The 16,575-nt window shown below is 50.3% G+C and overlaps 6 protein-coding genes across 6 annotated transcripts; 3 read left to right on the forward strand and 3 right to left on the reverse strand.

The window, feature by feature from the left end:
- Positions 1-513: 513 nt before the first annotated feature.
- Positions 514-6,062, reverse strand: CDV56_104759 (putative sister chromatid cohesion protein Mis4; the record flags this gene model as incomplete). The annotated part of the gene is made up of 5 exons (XM_026758378.1): positions 514-3,334; positions 3,395-5,399; positions 5,456-5,592; positions 5,649-5,838; positions 5,900-6,062. The coding sequence occupies 5 exons, from the start codon at positions 6,060-6,062 to the stop codon at positions 514-516; spliced, it is 5,316 nt and encodes a 1,771-aa protein (XP_026614721.1).
- Positions 6,063-6,511: 449 nt separating this feature from the next.
- On the forward strand, positions 6,512-7,007 carry CDV56_105244 (DNA-directed RNA polymerase I core subunit RPA12; the record flags this gene model as incomplete). Its single annotated transcript, XM_026758863.1, has 3 exons — positions 6,512-6,626; positions 6,686-6,917; positions 6,989-7,007. 3 exons carry the CDS (start codon positions 6,512-6,514, stop codon positions 7,005-7,007), a joined length of 366 nt encoding a protein of 121 aa, XP_026614722.1.
- Positions 7,008-7,112: 105 nt separating this feature from the next.
- On the reverse strand, positions 7,113-8,201 carry LIA1 (deoxyhypusine monooxygenase; the record flags this gene model as incomplete). The annotated part of the gene is made up of 2 exons (XM_026758911.1): positions 7,113-7,629; positions 7,711-8,201. The coding sequence occupies 2 exons, from the start codon at positions 8,199-8,201 to the stop codon at positions 7,113-7,115; spliced, it is 1,008 nt and encodes a 335-aa protein (XP_026614723.1).
- A 907-nt stretch (positions 8,202-9,108) lies between these two features.
- On the reverse strand, positions 9,109-9,870 carry NUO21 (ETC complex I subunit; the record flags this gene model as incomplete). The annotated part of the gene is made up of 3 exons (XM_026759067.1): positions 9,109-9,418; positions 9,472-9,582; positions 9,632-9,870. The coding sequence occupies 3 exons, from the start codon at positions 9,868-9,870 to the stop codon at positions 9,109-9,111; spliced, it is 660 nt and encodes a 219-aa protein (XP_026614724.1).
- A 314-nt stretch (positions 9,871-10,184) lies between these two features.
- CDV56_105529 (F1F0 ATP synthase subunit f) lies at positions 10,185-10,828 on the forward strand (the record flags this gene model as incomplete). The annotated part of the gene is made up of 5 exons (XM_026759148.1): positions 10,185-10,232; positions 10,306-10,320; positions 10,474-10,624; positions 10,686-10,751; positions 10,803-10,828. The coding sequence occupies 5 exons, from the start codon at positions 10,185-10,187 to the stop codon at positions 10,826-10,828; spliced, it is 306 nt and encodes a 101-aa protein (XP_026614725.1).
- Positions 10,829-11,632: 804 nt separating this feature from the next.
- CDV56_105648 (uncharacterized protein) lies at positions 11,633-15,863 on the forward strand (the record flags this gene model as incomplete). Its single annotated transcript, XM_026759267.1, has 4 exons — positions 11,633-11,923; positions 11,979-12,228; positions 12,281-12,457; positions 12,508-15,863. 4 exons carry the CDS (start codon positions 11,633-11,635, stop codon positions 15,861-15,863), a joined length of 4,074 nt encoding a protein of 1,357 aa, XP_026614726.1.
- Between the last annotated feature and the right edge of the window lie 712 nt (positions 15,864-16,575).

Below are 16,575 nucleotides of genomic sequence, written 5' to 3' on the forward strand. Positions count from 1 at the left end.
CTAACAACAATCGGCACTAAGCCTTCTGGGGTCGCGTAAATATAGCGACGGTGGGTATCTCGGCAACAACTTGGCATCGCTAAAGCTCCTCAAGACTAGAGTGAGATCAGTCTGACTCTGATGTATGAGTATAGATAGACAAGACAACTTGCTGAATCGAATATTATTTGTTTGTGGTATATTGCAGCTAACTGATGAATCATGTTCAACGAATCATCCATATGCCAGGGGCATGGCAATGGATACAATAAACATTGGCCTTACCGTGCAGGCAGCCAAAAATGAATAGAGAACACAAAGAGCCATAAGGATAAGAATAGATCATCAAGCAAATCCCCATCCCGCCATCATTTTGATATAACAGAATAGCTAGATAAAAGATATCTCATGAGATAGATAAAGCAATTGTAAGCCCACCGAACGCCGTGTGCCGTCCCGTATGCGACGTCTATGTGATGCACAGCCAAAAATGCAAGCGTCGACCGTGGGATGGCCAACTTACTACTGGAGACCTCAGCTCCAATCCATGTCATCGTCTGGCTCCGTGCTGGCTCTTTTCTTGCCGGAGCCGCTCTTTCTTCCCCGGGGCCGCTTCGCAAGATTTTGACCAGAAACAGAATTCTTCCGTTTGCCAGGTCGCTGCCCACCGGCGGACCCTGGACCAGCCCCCGGGTCGTCAAGATCAGCGACACCGTCGAAGCTGTCGCCTTCGGCATCCTTGTCCTCACCAACCTTGAACTCATCATCGATCGCAAGCAAAGTGGCGAATTCTCGACATTTGCTGATCATTTGTTCTTCGCTATTCAGTGCTCCCATGTTCCGAGATATGGCGTCCCAAAACTTGTCGCCGGTCACTCCTTGCACTTTGGTGGCGGACTTGTTCAGCTCCTTGGCCGTAGCTTTACCTTCCTTGTCTCGTACATGGGCGTGTATCCCATACAGACGGCGAAGATATGTTCGGGCCTCCCAAAGCATTGAGAGCGATGCTGCTGCTGTAGCCAGTTGCCGTAACACGGACGGTTTGACCTGTGGTAGAGGCTCTGGGTTGACTGGTCTTTGTGGTACAGGTTCGGTTGACAGTTCTCCCAGTGGTGCCTCCACCCTAGGCGGGAAAATCTCTGTTTCAATCGAATGGGCTACAACCGTTCCTGTCGCGGAAACAATGCGCTCCATGCACCCAACAGCTGAGACCAGCTCAGCAAGCTGGCCATAATCGAAGAACGCCAGGTTTTGAGACAAAAATCGTGCAAGTAGAAGATGCTCTGGCGGGTCCGCAGAGCTATCGAGCTTCTTCAATTCGAAGTCTACCTTCGAACACAGGTTGGACAGAAATTTCTTCTGATATCGACTGTTACTGGTCTTGATAATATCAAAAAGCGGTGCTAATTTTGCAACGTAAGGTCGGGCCAAAGCGCCGCTAGAATCACCGACCACATCGCGCTGGTAATAGAAAGCCTCCTGAACCGCCCTCATATATTCTCTTTCGAACATCGACTCATACTGTTGATGCAGCATCTTGTGCGTGTCAAACGCAACCTTGGCAATGGCTGGCACGGTGGATGTCTCCAGTGAAACCAACACGCCTGCGCATTCTTTGGGATGAACCAGTCCTTGACGGTTAATGCTAGCAATTAATTCAATGGCAGTGAGAGCATATGCGTCCTGCCGAGATTGCGCGACTCGGAGCATGCTCTGTAGGAAGTGTTGAGCTATCAGAGCGGCAGCCCCGTCGTTGTCACTCGCTTTTAATGAGCCACCCAATCTGGTGGAGTTCTCCTGATCCGCTTTTTCAGCAGACGGGACGACTGATTTTTCTGCTTTGCCCTCGTGCATGGCGAAAAATTCCGCAAAGGATTTCAGGACGATATTCTGAAGACTTGCATTGTCTTCTTTGAAGACCATCGAAAGAATCTTTCTCGGCTCATCTCGGCTGAACTGAGCGGGCCAGGACTGGCATATAGAGCCCACACTCTCTAACGCCATAACCCTGAGTTCCAGAGGCTGTTGTGGGAGAGTGAAAGGCACAATGGAGTCGACCATCAAGCCAGCCACCGATCCGCCTTTCCAAGCGGGAAAAGCGTTCTTGAAATGAGGTTCGTACTTCTCGAGATCACAATGCCGCCCGACGCAACCGGCAATTCGAATATAGCTCTTAGCTCTGGCCACAATAGCCGAATTAGCATTATCTGCAAGATCAACGTTTTTGTAATGTTGAATCGGTTTTAGAACCGATATGGTCAGTTTCACGAGTCTGTCGGTGTTGCGCAAAACGCCATTGATGGTCCACAAACAGGCCATAACCTCGTTGAGCTCTGAACGAGCAAGTTTCGCCACGCTTTTGAAAAGGTCGTTTTGCACTTCCTTTAGAAGAGTGTTGTGAGCGGACGAAAGGTACGGCAGGACACAGCGATAGATCACCACCACAGATCTGAAAATGAACAAATCCTCCGCAGTGGTAAGATTGCCGATGTAAGGGTGAAGAGTCTCCAGTTGGTCAGGGCTGAATAGCTTCGCATTTGCCTTGGCAAATACTGTGATTGTTTGAAGGAGAGCCTGCTGAAACTCCTTTTCCGAGCCCTCATCTTCAACTAATTTTTCGAACATCGTTGCAACCATCGCTTTGCAAACCTTGAAGTTCAATGAGGCCGTCTTGGAATTGTCCGATATAATCTTTCTCAAACAAACCCCTAATGTGTCGAGAGCGGTCTCGCTGCGCTGGACCAAGCTTACAATCAGCGTGACCCGCTCCCCTAGACCAACCTTGAGCTTCGAGCCATCCTGTGACGAATCGATAAGCTCATGAAACGGGGTAAGCCAGATCTCCTCGAAAGTCTGACGCGCCAAAGTGGCTACGCTTTCTTCTGTATCCGTTGTCCGTTGGAGAAAGCTATCCACTATAGCCAGCTTCAATTCGGTGCGAGACGTCTTGAGATAAATATCTTTCAGCAGCCCAATGCAGCGCTTCCTCACACCGGCTGTAGGATCGGCTGCGCAAGTCAGGATGCTCCTGCACCCATCCTCTTCCAACTTCGGTTTGAGAGCAATGCATTTGGCGATCAGCGAAAGTGCCGAGTCTCGAACCATCGGCGAGGCATCCGTAGCACATCGAAGGATAACACGCATGACTGATGCGTCTCTGTCTAGAAGACTCGGGTCTTTTTCGAGCATGTAGATCACGCTTTTAAGACTCCGACTGCGAACCTTTGCCTGGTCGCTGGCAATCGAATTGAGGAGGACTTTCAGGATTGTGTCAAAAGCCTTGCAAAAGCTCGAGTTTAAAACAGTCAAAATGTATGCGAACCGCCCATGAGCGGTTGATATCCTATCGAAGTGTCTGGAATAGCGACGTTAGCATTTTGCAGCAATGAATATATCCATTCGATAAATCCCGTACCTATGAGTTTCCAACCACAGCGGCTCGGAGAACAACTTCGTCAAGAGAACAATGAGGCTCTCAGTAGCGTCGTCGTCAGGAACATCGTCCTTGTCTTCGGAGTTATAATAGACCGAGCAGACGGTCTTTGCCCATTGTGCCAAGTAATAACCCCGAGCACTGGAGAGCTGCCAGTTGTCCGATGACTGGGCCTGAAGAAAGTACTCGAAAGCTATTCGATACGGACCTTCTGGCACAACTAGATCTTGAGGATGTAAGGCATGGTTGGAGTAGTCCTCAAACAACTGTCTCAAATAGACGCTGAGATCACTGTCGGACTCTTCCATCGAAGGAAGCAAGTGCTGAGCGGTCACTACTAGATCGGATATGGCGGATCCCATCCAACCCAGAAGCTCCAGAGCCATGCTTTTCGCAGTGGCAGGACTCTTATCAAGATCTGCAATACCAACCATGTGAGACGCCATGATGCGAAGAAGCAGTTCAGCCGCCGGCCAATCTGTTGAGCCCAGGACACCAATCAGATCCTCGGTGAAGATATCGAGAATGTTCCGAAAGGGTTGGTCGCCAGTCTTGGTAGATGTCATTGCACGTTGAACTATGAACTTGACGATGTACTGCGCACTGCGGACCGCATTATCATAGAGACGATTGACTTTCGTTGCGAGACGCTCTAGAGACGCATCTGTTTGATCCTCATCGTCGTCTTCGTCCGAGTCTTCCTCATTTTCAAGTGACTCTTCGTCATCATCGCCAGCCGAGAGCTTACGCTTCGTTTTTCGTGTTTTGGATGGAGTGTCAAGGGCAGTGGTCTGGACAAGCTGCATGACCAACGCAGTCAGAAGCTGAATACTCTTACCATCGGCGAGCTTGAATTGCCGGGCACTCTGCCGCGTAGACGGAAGCTTTTCCAGAGAAACAAGAATCTCGTCAAGAATGAATGGACGCTGAGCAGGATACCTGGAGAAAATCTTTGCCAGGACATCCATGGCTCCGCGGCGAACTGATTCATACTTTTGATAGCCGACAGCAGAGTCCTTTTCGGAATGCGCATTTTCCACGAAAATTAGCTTTGCAGCGAAAAACTCAGTTGCGGTGATTGTCCCTTCAGAAACATCAATGCGTGACAGAAAGTCGGCAAACAGTCCAAGAATCTTTTTACTTTGCTGGATCACAGCCCCTATAACACGCTTCTGTGAAGAGAAGAACTCAAAATACCTGGCTTCTTTGCCTCCAGGGCGGGCCTCAACTGCCGGAATGACGCAGTGATCGAAAATCTGATTGAATACATTTGGAATGGCCTCGATCAGATCCTCCGGACAGAGATCCCTTTCCGTTCGAGAGCCAGACATTGTCTGCAACAGCGTACCCACTGCGAGAAGAGCATTGAGCATATCGTCGACTTTTTCAAGCCACTCGTGGGTTTCAGAATCATTTGATGGGTCGTCCAGCCTGAGATCGGGTGATTGTGCCGCAACGATTGGCCTCTCACAAAGCTTTCGTAATCTATTCAAGTACTCCGATGGGATGTCCTGAAGCCGGTTGAAACCAACAACTTTTTTCATGGCCTTCTGAAGACGGCTGTGAGCATCAGATGAGAGGACAGGCCCATTTACGTCAAGGGAGTGAGCAACCGAAAAAACAGCATCTTGTCGTTCGGCCGATCCACCAGCAGTTGTTTCTGCTTCAACTTGATCCTCTGCCTGGAAAACCTCATGAAACAGGTCCTGTAGCTTTACAAGAGCAGCATCTGCCTCCTCTTTTTGATCCTTGAGTCGAATCATGGTAAGGTCCACCACATCGTTACTGAGCTTTCTCTTCTTCGAAGTGCCACGATCGTTCAGAGTAGGTATCGGCTTGACAGGAATCACTACAGACAGCTGGCTTGCCGGGTAAGCAGATTGAATGTAAGACGCTGGGATATCATTATTCGCTCGATGCGCTTGCTCGTTCCACGCTGGTGATTTCCTCATTGGCTTTTCACTCTTGACTTCCGTCGATGTAGGATCTGTGACGAATCAGCTAAGAGCATGTTGTCTCGGAATGCAATGGTTTGAGACTTACACCGAAATGCTATGTCCGTAGCATCCAACATCATCTTTGCAAACGGGCCAAGCTCGTTCCGACCAGAAACGTGCTCTGAGGGCGGGCTAGACAGGGAACTCTTGGGCTGAGCAGATCCAGGGGGAAGTTTGAACTTGCTGGAGATGATTTAGTGGCTGCGTAAGTAACGTTGTTGTAGATCAATGTTGCTTACAATTCCGTCAACTGGTCACCGTCAAGCAGTTGCTGTAGATATTCGCGAGATGTCTCTAACCGACTCGACTCATCATGCCCAGATTGTATCTCAGCATTTAATTCATTCAAAACCGTTCGACCCGACTGAAGGATATGATTGATAGAGGTGGTAGTGGGAGGTCGGCCAACTTCAGGGCGCAGTATGCAGTCTAAAAAGTATCATGAGTGAGCTTGACTTCACCATCCATGTGAGAGATTCATGAAGCATACCTAAGCCGAACACTGGCGAGCTAGACATAGGCGAGTACTGCAAAGCTTCATCAACAGACAATGGCCTGGTCCGGCGTTGCGAGAGCCCGCCAGAGCCATGGCCTTGCGCCTGAGGACGGCCATTGATGACGACTTGGACAGCCGGGCTCCAGTTTTGGTCCATGGCGGCAGCTTGACTTTTTAATGTATAACTGACTTAGGAAGAAGAGGTGCGTGATAGAAACAGGAAAGGCATGTCCTGCTCAGAGACATGACTATCAGCGAAGAAATTCAACTCTCAATCCCATCATCCTTCCCTGAGATGCTCTTGATACAGCGACGCAATACTTAGCAACCAGCAATAATAATTACTGCCAGGCACGCTCTCTTGCTGCCGCTGTTGACCGCCCGGCGCTAGTGTAGTCCTTAGTTACGGGGCTACATAGGCAGATGGTCCGTGCCTACAGGTCTTCCGGGCGGCAGCATCTCATAGCGGGAAAAAAAAAAGTTTCGGAGTTTTCTATTTGTCAAGTATCGATCGCATCTGCTGTCTCCTGCTTTACTCTTCCTCAGTAATCTCAGTTTGAACGTCAATTTCGAACATCTGTCGATACTGAAAACTTGTCTTGCACAATGTCTGCCATTGGATCTTTAATTTTCTGCACAGACTGTGGAAATCTCCTACCAGAGTCGACTGGTGATCCGACTAAGGTCCTTGTCTGCGATGTTTGCGGCGCTTGGAATAAAGGTGTGTTGACCTCATTTGTGAGGGCTTGAGGCGAGCGCTTGCGCTGACTTTGCCCTCAGATACTGTTCCCAACACGATCATCTCCGAGTCAAAACCGAATTCCTTCCCGTCGACTTTGAGAGCCAAGAGATCTGCAGTTCAGACCTTGACAGCTGAAGATAAGCGAACTGAGGCACTGGCGCAACATACATGTGCCAGATGTGGGAGGAAGGAGATGTACTTCACAACTGTGCAGTTGCGTAGTGCAGATGAAGGAAGTACAGTGTTCTACACCTGTGTTTGCGGTTACAAGTATGCAATCTCCACTGTTGATTCTTCGAACTGCATCTGCGGGCTCAATACTGATACTAATCCGACTGCAGGGAAACCACAAACAACTAGGAGACTGAAGAAGTATCTATTGAAGATTATGATTGTACGTCTACGGCAGCAACGAATCAAGCGCAATACCGATATTGTAAAGATATGCCTTCGACACCGAACCATTCAAGCAGCAGCAACGCCAGCATCCGGCACCAAAGCATATTCGACTTCACCATTCTTTTCGTACTCCGCCATATCGAGAGCCACAATGACACTATCTCTTACCACCTGCTCCGGGTCGTCCAAGAATTTCCTTAGCGTCTCCTCCACACCCTCACAGTCGCCCAAGCTTCCCAAAGCCTCAGCCGCTTCGTGTCGCACCATACCGGCCTCGCTTTGGTCGCTAAGCGCTTCGGTGAGGCTTGGAATTGACGCAGGGTGGCAGAGTTGACCAAAGACGAATGCAATCTCGTGGCGGAACAGTGCAGACGGATCTTTGAGGCCCTTGGCCAGCGCCTCGACAGCGCGAGTCGCTGTGGGAAGATCGGGAGGAGAAGCGAGGTCGCGCAAGGCAAACATCGCACGGTATCTGTGGAACAATGGTAGACTCGTGTCGAGTAAAGTCTTCTCTATTTCGGGAATGGAAGGTTCGCTGGCCGCCATTGGAAGTGGTGGAGCGGGGTCGATCGAGGTAAAGTCACTGTGAATTGGTGCACATGATACAATAAGCAATTTGCAAAGAGAAAGGGAAACAGGATGGATTGATACGGACACCTCATACCTTGCCTTTAATTTCTCAGCTTTTCTTGCCTCTGAATTTTCCCACAGAATCCTGTCCACTGCAATATCGCAAGTCTCTCTGATAACATCGGGCTCATTCTGATTGTCTCTAAGAGCCTTCAAGATCTCCAGGCTGTCCTCGTAACCCAAAGCGCCCAGAGCCTCTGCGGCTTCATGACGGCACATCGTATCTTGCTCCGTGTCCTTCGCGACTTGTTGTAGGAACGGCACAGACTCTGGATTCCGGGTCTGGCCCAAGCAGTATGCAAGCTCATGTTTCAGCAAGGCGGATGGCGAAGTAAAAGCAGCAGCAATAGCCTGAATTGCGGGCAGCGTCTTCTCGGTAGGGGGCTGCAGGCACGCAAGGTGCTTCAAGGAGAACAAGGCACGGAATCGGCGAGCAAGCGGCTCCGATTCGGAAGTGAGGACTTTGCGAAGAGTGAGGATGGTGGGATCCACGCCCTCTAGGGTATCAATTGCAGAAGGGGACATGATGGTATTCTGAAGGTGATCGGATAAGACGAAAGGTTTAGATTGAGACTGATCGGATTCGAGGAGGCTAGAGCATCAAATTTACTCAGAGAGCATCTAAATTTTCTGATCTTATCTCAACGAGATCATAAATTTTAGGTGGGGTGGCGGGGAGGTGGCCGCGGCAACTAGGCCTAAATCGCTTCCTTCACAGGGTCGTCCATCTATTCTTCGAATCCGATGCGTGTTATAGTTGTGTGATTGTAGTTCCTCTATTAAATTGTTTAGAGCTCAAGGCGATATGATGCATCTGATCTTAGGTAAGAAGTGGTTCAGCCTACCTCTCTACGTCTGTTCAACTCCGCTTGGACCATCTATCTCGTAAGCGTACAACTGATCTTAGTTTAAGGTGGTTCATGTTGGAATATTTTCCGAGTAGTGTAACCACAGTCTCTTCTAAATTTTCCATTAAAGTATATAGCCTTCTGGACCGTCTATTATTATATCATGAATACCATGAGCATCACCACGCATAGTTCTCCACACGGACTTGGCAGGCACAGGATAGCTCTACCAGACCATCATACATAAAGCTGCTTGAGATTGCTCAAGACATCCTCAGTCAATGAATTGTTGCAGTGAAAGGATTGAAATTGCCAATTCCTCACACATGTCCTCCGTAGAAGACTATTAGGTTCGGAATTGCAGTTCAGGAGTTGAAGTTCAGAATTAAATAGAAGGATCACATCCTGTCTTCTAGCAATAGGCGAGGATGCGAATTGAAGTCACGGCTCCAAAACCAGTGAGCGGTATGCCACGTTTCGTAAAAGAGCTTCGAAAACGCACTAAAATCCATTTGACCTATGGAGTAAACCTTTCAAGGACCAGAAGCTTGCAATTATATACATAGTACACTCAAATAGCCCAATCACTTGGTTCTGATGTGCTTGAGCTTCTTTGGTTCGTGGACGAAGTTGTTCGCATAAGCCTTAGGGACAAAGCGGCGCTCGTTGGGTTCCTGAACGAAGTACTCGTATCCCTGCTTCTGCGCGAACAAGATAGCATCTTCCTTGGACTTGAAGTTCAGGTGGGTACCCTGCATGAAATCGGCGGAAGACTGCCAGCCCATTAAAGGGTTCTCCCAACGGTGACCCTTCTGCAGAATATCCCAGTCCATTCTCCAGTGATGGCCGTGCCAGGTACCGGACTGCGTTGCAGCCTTCGTAGCCTTGTAGATCCTAGTAGCGTGGTCAGAAAGCGGCGGGTGACGAAGGGAAATCTAAATCTATACCTAACAGTTCGAGCTTGAAGGTCCGTAGGAGCCCCGGAGAGAACAGCAGCAGCCACAGTTTCACCAGGCTCGCTACCGTCCATGACACGCTTAGGCACAGGGGAGAATTGTCTGGATAGCCATCAGTGGAGTTCTCGTGTACCAGCTAGACTTCCCTTACGAGGTAGCATGGTCAATTGTGGCCTCATAATCGGGCTGATGACGAGCCATTGCTTCGGATGGCGTCTCCTTGCGAACCAACGAGCTCTCTGAAAGGGTTGTGGTAGGTGCGTCTGCAGGGCTGGTCTTGACACCGGAGTCACCAGGACGGTTTTGCGAGGAGATGAAACGTGCATTGATAGGCACAGCAATTCTGCTCGCCCGAAAGCAGGCGGAGCTACCTGCTCTGAAGAGGGACATGGTCGCGAATTTGTCTGACTTGAATTGAGGTGAGCGGGCGACAGCGGGAGTGCAATATCTTGAGTGAGGTATGCGGCGAGGTCTGGTGGTTGAGGCATAACCAAATCCGGTTAGCGCCCCTTGAGGCTCCCTACGTTAGGAACCGCTCATCCGACAACCCGCGATCTCAGGCACATCCTCTCTCCTTCGTCTTTATCGATTGTACGGTTCACTCGCCTGTACTTAGGTAAGTAGAACTGCTGGATAGTGTCCAAATTTTCATTGTCATTCAGAAGCGATACCGGGATATTGACGCAGATTCAAAATCAGACAAGATGAGCTACATCGCCCGCCGAGGTCTCTCGACCTTGATTCCCCCCAAGGTAAGGAAGAATAGCAAATACCCAGAGATTGCGTTCGTTCGTCTCAGTGAAGACATTCTAATTATTTCCCTAGATCGCTTCTCCCAATGTGAGTCACCTTTTGACGTCCCCTCGGTACTCTTTACGTTCTTCAGTGCCCTCCTTCTCCAGTAAAGGCTTTTCACCACGACCACGACCTTGAGCGTCGATCGCAAACAAACACCGGTTCTGCTTATTGTGCAATGACTGACATTTCACGAAGGCCATCGGCGCCGCTAAGGATGCCGCTCGCATGGAGCGCGTTGTGAACTTCTACGCCAGACTCCCTCGCGGTTCCGCTCCCGAGGTTAAGCCTACTGGCCTCATTGGACGCTACCAGGCTCGTTACTGGGGCAAGAACCCTTCTGCTGCGCGTGAGTAGTTCCAGACACTTGAGTTTTGTACATTGCAGTTGCTGATCTTTAATCGCTCCAGCCCTTGCTCACGCCATTGGTGGTATCCTTCTCATCGGCTACAGCATGGAGTACTACTTCCACCTTCGTACGTTTTCCTTTCGACCGTGGAGATACTTCGCGTTGCTAACAGTTACAGGCCACCACAAGAATCACCCTCACTAAACGCTTCACTTTTGTGTGGCTTGCGGAGGATCTGTGTATATACCACCAAACCTAGAATGGAAGCAATGTAAAAGAGGCATACCTCCAGCCCAGTTGCTCTGGCCTTGATACCGGATTTCTCTCTTCCGATTCCCGTTGAACATCGCTATGTAGTGATCATTTGCGTAGTAGATGATGTGTAAATATAGGATTTGTGGAGTGTCGCTAATCCCAACACGACCCTTTGTTTCTGCAATGATCTTTATGGGAAGGACTATGGACTGAAAAACCGAAAATTCAATATCATTCTGAATTTCGAAGATATCAATGACAGTGAATATCTGCTTGCCGGTGACAATCATCTTGCATCCTTGCGGCTCCAGCCACAAGGTTTTGACTCTCTTTACTTCATTTTCGTCCCACGCTAACCCAAAACAGCCACCTCACCTCCAACTTGAGCCGTCACCCATGACTGTCAGCCATCACCCGGTCATCAAACCTGAGAAAGACAACTCTATTGCGACCTCCCATTTGGGATTTCTTGGGCAGTGGCGTTTACTATTATATCGCATCTATTTCGCCTGTCCGTTCCTTTCGAGCCTTTATTTCCAGTCTTTGGGCTTGGACTCCCCACCGCGCACTTAGTCTCGTCGTTTGGAGCTTTCCCCCCAGGCTCAAACAATTCAGCTGGCAGTCTAAACGTGGCGATTCTTGATACCTGGTAATAGGTATTTCTCAGAACATTTCCTCATGCTTTCTTTATGAGTTCATGGATACTGCGGCGACTATCCTAGCATTCACAGTTACAAGACTAGTGTCTAACAGATGTCGCAACCTGCGGATCTCACAGACTCGGGAATTGTTATGGCAGAGCAGAGCAGCCACGATGTGGTAAATCAGACCCTGTCGGGCGGCGAGCCTTCGCCTTCCGACGTTCCTGCGAGCACCAAAGACAAGATATCTGCTGGAGGGGACCTGGGGGAGACTCAACACACCACCGCAACAACACAGACCACGACGAAAACGAACGATCAACAAAGCCAAATAGAGCCCAGTGCTTCGGACTCATCACCCACGAAGAATGAGACAGAAAACGATTCTGAACGTCCATCGACAGTGAGTCTCTACACGAACGAACATGGAAGTGAATGCGCTACTGAATGGGTTATAGGAAAAGGATATCTCAAAGCAGGGCCCCGGGCCAGTCGCCACGCGAGCACTCGAAATGAACGGGGTAGCCTCAGTGTCGGATGCCGGAGAAGATACGGCTTCCCAGGGTGGCTCGGAGTCGGATGCCAGTCGAACAGACGGTAAGCGTGTGGGCTCGAAGAAGCCGACGACGTTCAAACCAGTCTCGTTCGCCAAATTTTCCGTCCCAAAAGCCCCGGGAGTGCTTGCCGCAGCTAAGGTGGCTGATAAAGGTATCGATAACCTCAACTTTGTTCAAGTAATTTATCTACTAACTTGACGTAGCCCCTTCGTCTTTGACTACGCCGTTGGGCGGGCCATTACAGAGCTCTCGCCCGCGCTTGGTGGCCAAGACGACCAGCAGTCTTCGTGACTCACTCTCAAAGTCTGGAACAGGTGCAGGCAAGGCAGGTGGAGGTGGAGGTGGACCTGATCCAAATCAGGTCTGGAACAAGAATAGACGTAAGGCACTGCTTGTCCTCTTTCTCGAGAGCAACCCTCTAATATCCGAGTTTTCAAAGCCGTGCAAGCTACGCCACCGAAGCATTTGACAGATGAAGAACTGAAGCAGCAATACGGAATCCATATGACTTCTCGCATCCAAGAAGATGGTGGTGGGACCGAAGCGAAATGGGCCGATATCGATGACGACGAAGACGACTGGGCCCCTGAGACGATCGAATGGACTGACGGTACCAAGACGAACCTTACTACTCACACGGAGGCAGTACACACGTCCGGCGAAGACACTAAGACGGTGATCGAAGCAAAGGTCGATTCTCCTGCACCAGAGCAAGTTCCTGCCATTAAAGAGGTGACCAAAATCGTCCCGAAGTCTACAACCACTATTGGACCCAATCCTACCGTTCTCAGGCTTGGCGCAAATGCGGAAAGGCAGGCGAAGAGCGCAACCATCTTGTCGAAAGGACCAAATGACAAGCCATCGTTGGCGTCCACAAGTCCAGCTCCTCCTCCATCTAAATCACCTTGGGCCCCACTGCCGCCAGTTGAAAAGGTATCCCCGGTTATGCCGCCTGTTCAAGTTCAACCTCCCGGCCGTGCTTCTGTTAAAGAGTACCAACTGAGCGAACCACCTACCGGAATTGTCCACCCAAAGGAGATTGCGGCGGATGACTTCAATCGATCGTGGAGGGACACGCAGTCTGGAACAACTCGCGAATTGTACAACTCTAGATCGGGTCGCTATGAGCCTGTACCAGAGATTAGGAAAGCACCGTGGCGTGCTGAGCAGCAAGGCTTCCGCCCTTCTTCTCTTTTACAGCGGCCGACACCAGGTGAGCAGGCAGGACCTGCGGAGCCTTCTCCAGCATTTCAAACTCATCGATCAAGTGGCCAAGATGCCGGGCATTGGACGCGTCGGCGAACTTCATCCAACGTCAGCGGAGGAAGTGGGAGCTTTGGACGTCGGATGTCGATTGGTCGCCCTGATGGGCTCCAGAGAACGTTTGAGGCAAGAAGAGGCTCGCAGGTCAATGGAATCGTAGAGCCATCGCTTCCGAACAGAGAGTTGGTGCATCTGAAGGACGCATCTATGTATGAGGCTTCCTCTGCCCGCCATGCACCAGGTTCGGCATGGCCTCCACGTGCAGCTGCGGGCCCGCACGACACTGTCGCAAACGCACCTCGAGCTGTGTCTCAGCCATCGGTGCCTCCGCCTCCAGAAGTTCAGGATGCTACAGCGCAAGCTCCGCAGGAAGATCCCGTCGCGATGCAGGAACGTATCATGAAGGAAAAGCGACTTGAAGCTCGGCAGCGCAGGTTAGAGCAAGAAGAGAAAGAGGAAGCTGCAAAACGTGAGAGAATTCGGCAGAAGCTGGAGGCACTGGGTCCCCCACCCGAGAAACCAAAACCCAAACACAAGGAGTCTCTGGAAGGCGATAAAGCTGAAGCCAAGACGTCCCTGACCGTTACGCAAGCATCGCAATCGCCTCCTAAACCCCCGGTACCGGAACCAACTGGTGAACCGAAGCAATACGGGATGATGAAAGTCCATCATCCCGACGCCGTCAAAAAGCTCGTCGCCGCGAATGAAAGAGAGAGAGCTGCTGAACGGCCGGCTCCCACGGCCAATGCTCGACGTCCTACTTCGCCAGCTCGTGAGCCTAAACTCGATGCTACCATAGGACCTCAGGAGCCTGGCGATTTCCAGCAGTCCCGACTTCCTGAGAAATTGCCCGAATCAACAATCGAAGAGTCGAGCTCCCAATGGAAGAGTAATCTTAGTGGGTCGAGCTCATATTCGCCTTGGTCTTCGAACACTAAACTTGGTGCCGCGTCTTCTTCTATTGCGAATCCCTGGAAGCCTCTCAGCAACGATAAGACCCTCGGTAATGGCATATTTGACCAAACCCTGGGGGGCTTCCCACCGAGAGACATCTCCCTTCGTGGTCCTCTCGGTCTCGACCAACCTCCAATCCCTTCTGGCTCACAACCGTTTTCTGCCCCCTCGCGACCTCAACAAGAGTCTACATCAATCTCTCCTTTGCCTTCTCCCGATGTTCGACATGCGCCGTATGACTCTATGATCCCGATTACCCGGCCAGGGCCAATCGGGCCCCCAGGTGTGCACCAGTCTCATTGGCAACAGGAATCGCGTGTTACCGGGACTGCGGCTTGGAATAATTTTCACGCGGTCGCTGTTAAACGTGAAGCAGAAGAGAATGAGAAGCTCCTAAATGAGATGAACACAATGCGTGATAGCCAGCCTTTGCATGTTGCATTCAATGAAACATGGCGACAGGTTCGCACTGGCGACCAGAGTGGACAGAGGCAGGTTGTCGGTATTCATAGGCCAACCGACACTTCAAGTTCGATCTCCAATCATCTGCCTGGTTTCGATCATCCTGTCGCGACTCTACCTTTCGCTGATACTCATGCTCGTCCACTCAGTAGTGTGCCAGTTCGCAGTTCTCGATTCTTCCCCCAGGCAACAGAGCAATATAAACGGCCGGCCTTTGAGGAAGATGAGCATTTCCAAAGCCCGTCTCCACCACCCCCAGAGGAACTGTCGAGTCATCCAGTATATATGGGTGATTCTACCCGACCTTTGGTCCACCTTCCCGCACCTAAGCCCATTGTCAAACTTCCCCCAAAAATCGTTGCACCGCCGCCGCCACCTACATTCGCTTCTATGGTTGCCGCTCCTCCTCGCGTCCCAGCTCAAGCTCAACCCGTCTCAACCGCAACTTCCTGGCAGGAGAAGATCAACTGCCTTTTCGGCAAGAAGACTGTACATGAGAAGAAGAATGCTTTGGCAGTCACGTCAGCATCAAAAGAACCTCTCGATGTCCAGCTGCATATTGCCGCAGTGTCTGTATCTCTCCCCCATCTTTCTGAGAATGTAATTCAAGTTGGCGACGGATTAGCCAGCGCCAAGCAAGTCGAAGAGGCGGAGGGGATCTTTGAGGATCGCGAAGCAGGTTCTTTACCTGTTGTTCGAGTTCCCAACGCTGCACCTCCAGCAGCTTGGCATGCCGCTCCAGCACCATCGCAATCTAGGTTACGGTTCAAGAGTCTCAAGCCGATGCAAATCCACAGCATCGAGCCTTATCTTTTGGGCCTCAGTGACAGAGATTCATCTGGCAATATTCGGGTGTCCATCCGCTTCCCCGGCGCTATCGCCGCGAAAACTGTGACTCTTCCAAAGAAGGCAGGAAGTCATAATCCTCGACAGCGCGGGCCATCGACTTTCAAATCACGAAAGAATCCAAAAACTCGGGAAAGACCTGGAAACTCTAATACCAAGAAGACAACCACTGCTCAGCAGAACGGCGGCACCGGCTCTTCGCCCCGGCACCAACCGCGGAATACAGCGTGGGCACCGCGTACACTTAGCGGATCTCACTAAGCTGGTCCAGCTTATTCCTGTAGAGGATTGCGCCTCTAGTCTTCGAATTACGTCTGTTAGCTCTGCCGTGGCAATTCTCGGGTTTCGGATATTCGTTCAGCGGTTTCTTTCGGTATCTGGTGAGCAACGCATGTGGGATATCGAACGGTCTGGGTTTGCCTTGAACTTCTAGTGCTCTTCTCAATGTCCTTTGCATCGTACATTATCCTCAGCTTCTACCTCATCAGTACTCGATTCGAAGAAACAGACTCTTTTTGAGAGACACAACCATCACACATAACATTCTGTGACCTTATCGCACTGTATCTCTGATTCTCAGCAATTCTGGGGACATCAGCCCATTCTTCTCCTCATACACCTACATCACTTCATCCTCATTCCCAATCGATCAGTCGATCTTCGTGCTACTTAATATGTATCATTGTCCATGCAGCTGTTCTATTACTTTATTCTCCAAAGTCTTCCCTGGCGATTCAGAAGAGGCATTAAGACAGCTCCACGTATTATTCTCAGTGCCGGAATGAAGGCAAGATCAAACAAACACACAACCAGTGCTGTATTTAGTTCGGCTATGTAGCTTTGTGCACAAGTTAAGCACCTGATTGCTTGATTCGATCAGCAGCATTTCCTCAATCCATAAAGGAATCCTAGTTCAATCAGTTCAGCATATACCTGTCTCTCTGGACTTACTGAGAGTCAGCAGTAGCTCTTT

Source organism: Aspergillus thermomutatus (assembly GCF_002237265.1).
Source record: "Aspergillus thermomutatus strain HMR AF 39 chromosome Unknown NODE_86, whole genome shotgun sequence".
NCBI classification, from domain to species: domain Eukaryota; kingdom Fungi; phylum Ascomycota; class Eurotiomycetes; order Eurotiales; family Aspergillaceae; genus Aspergillus; species Aspergillus thermomutatus.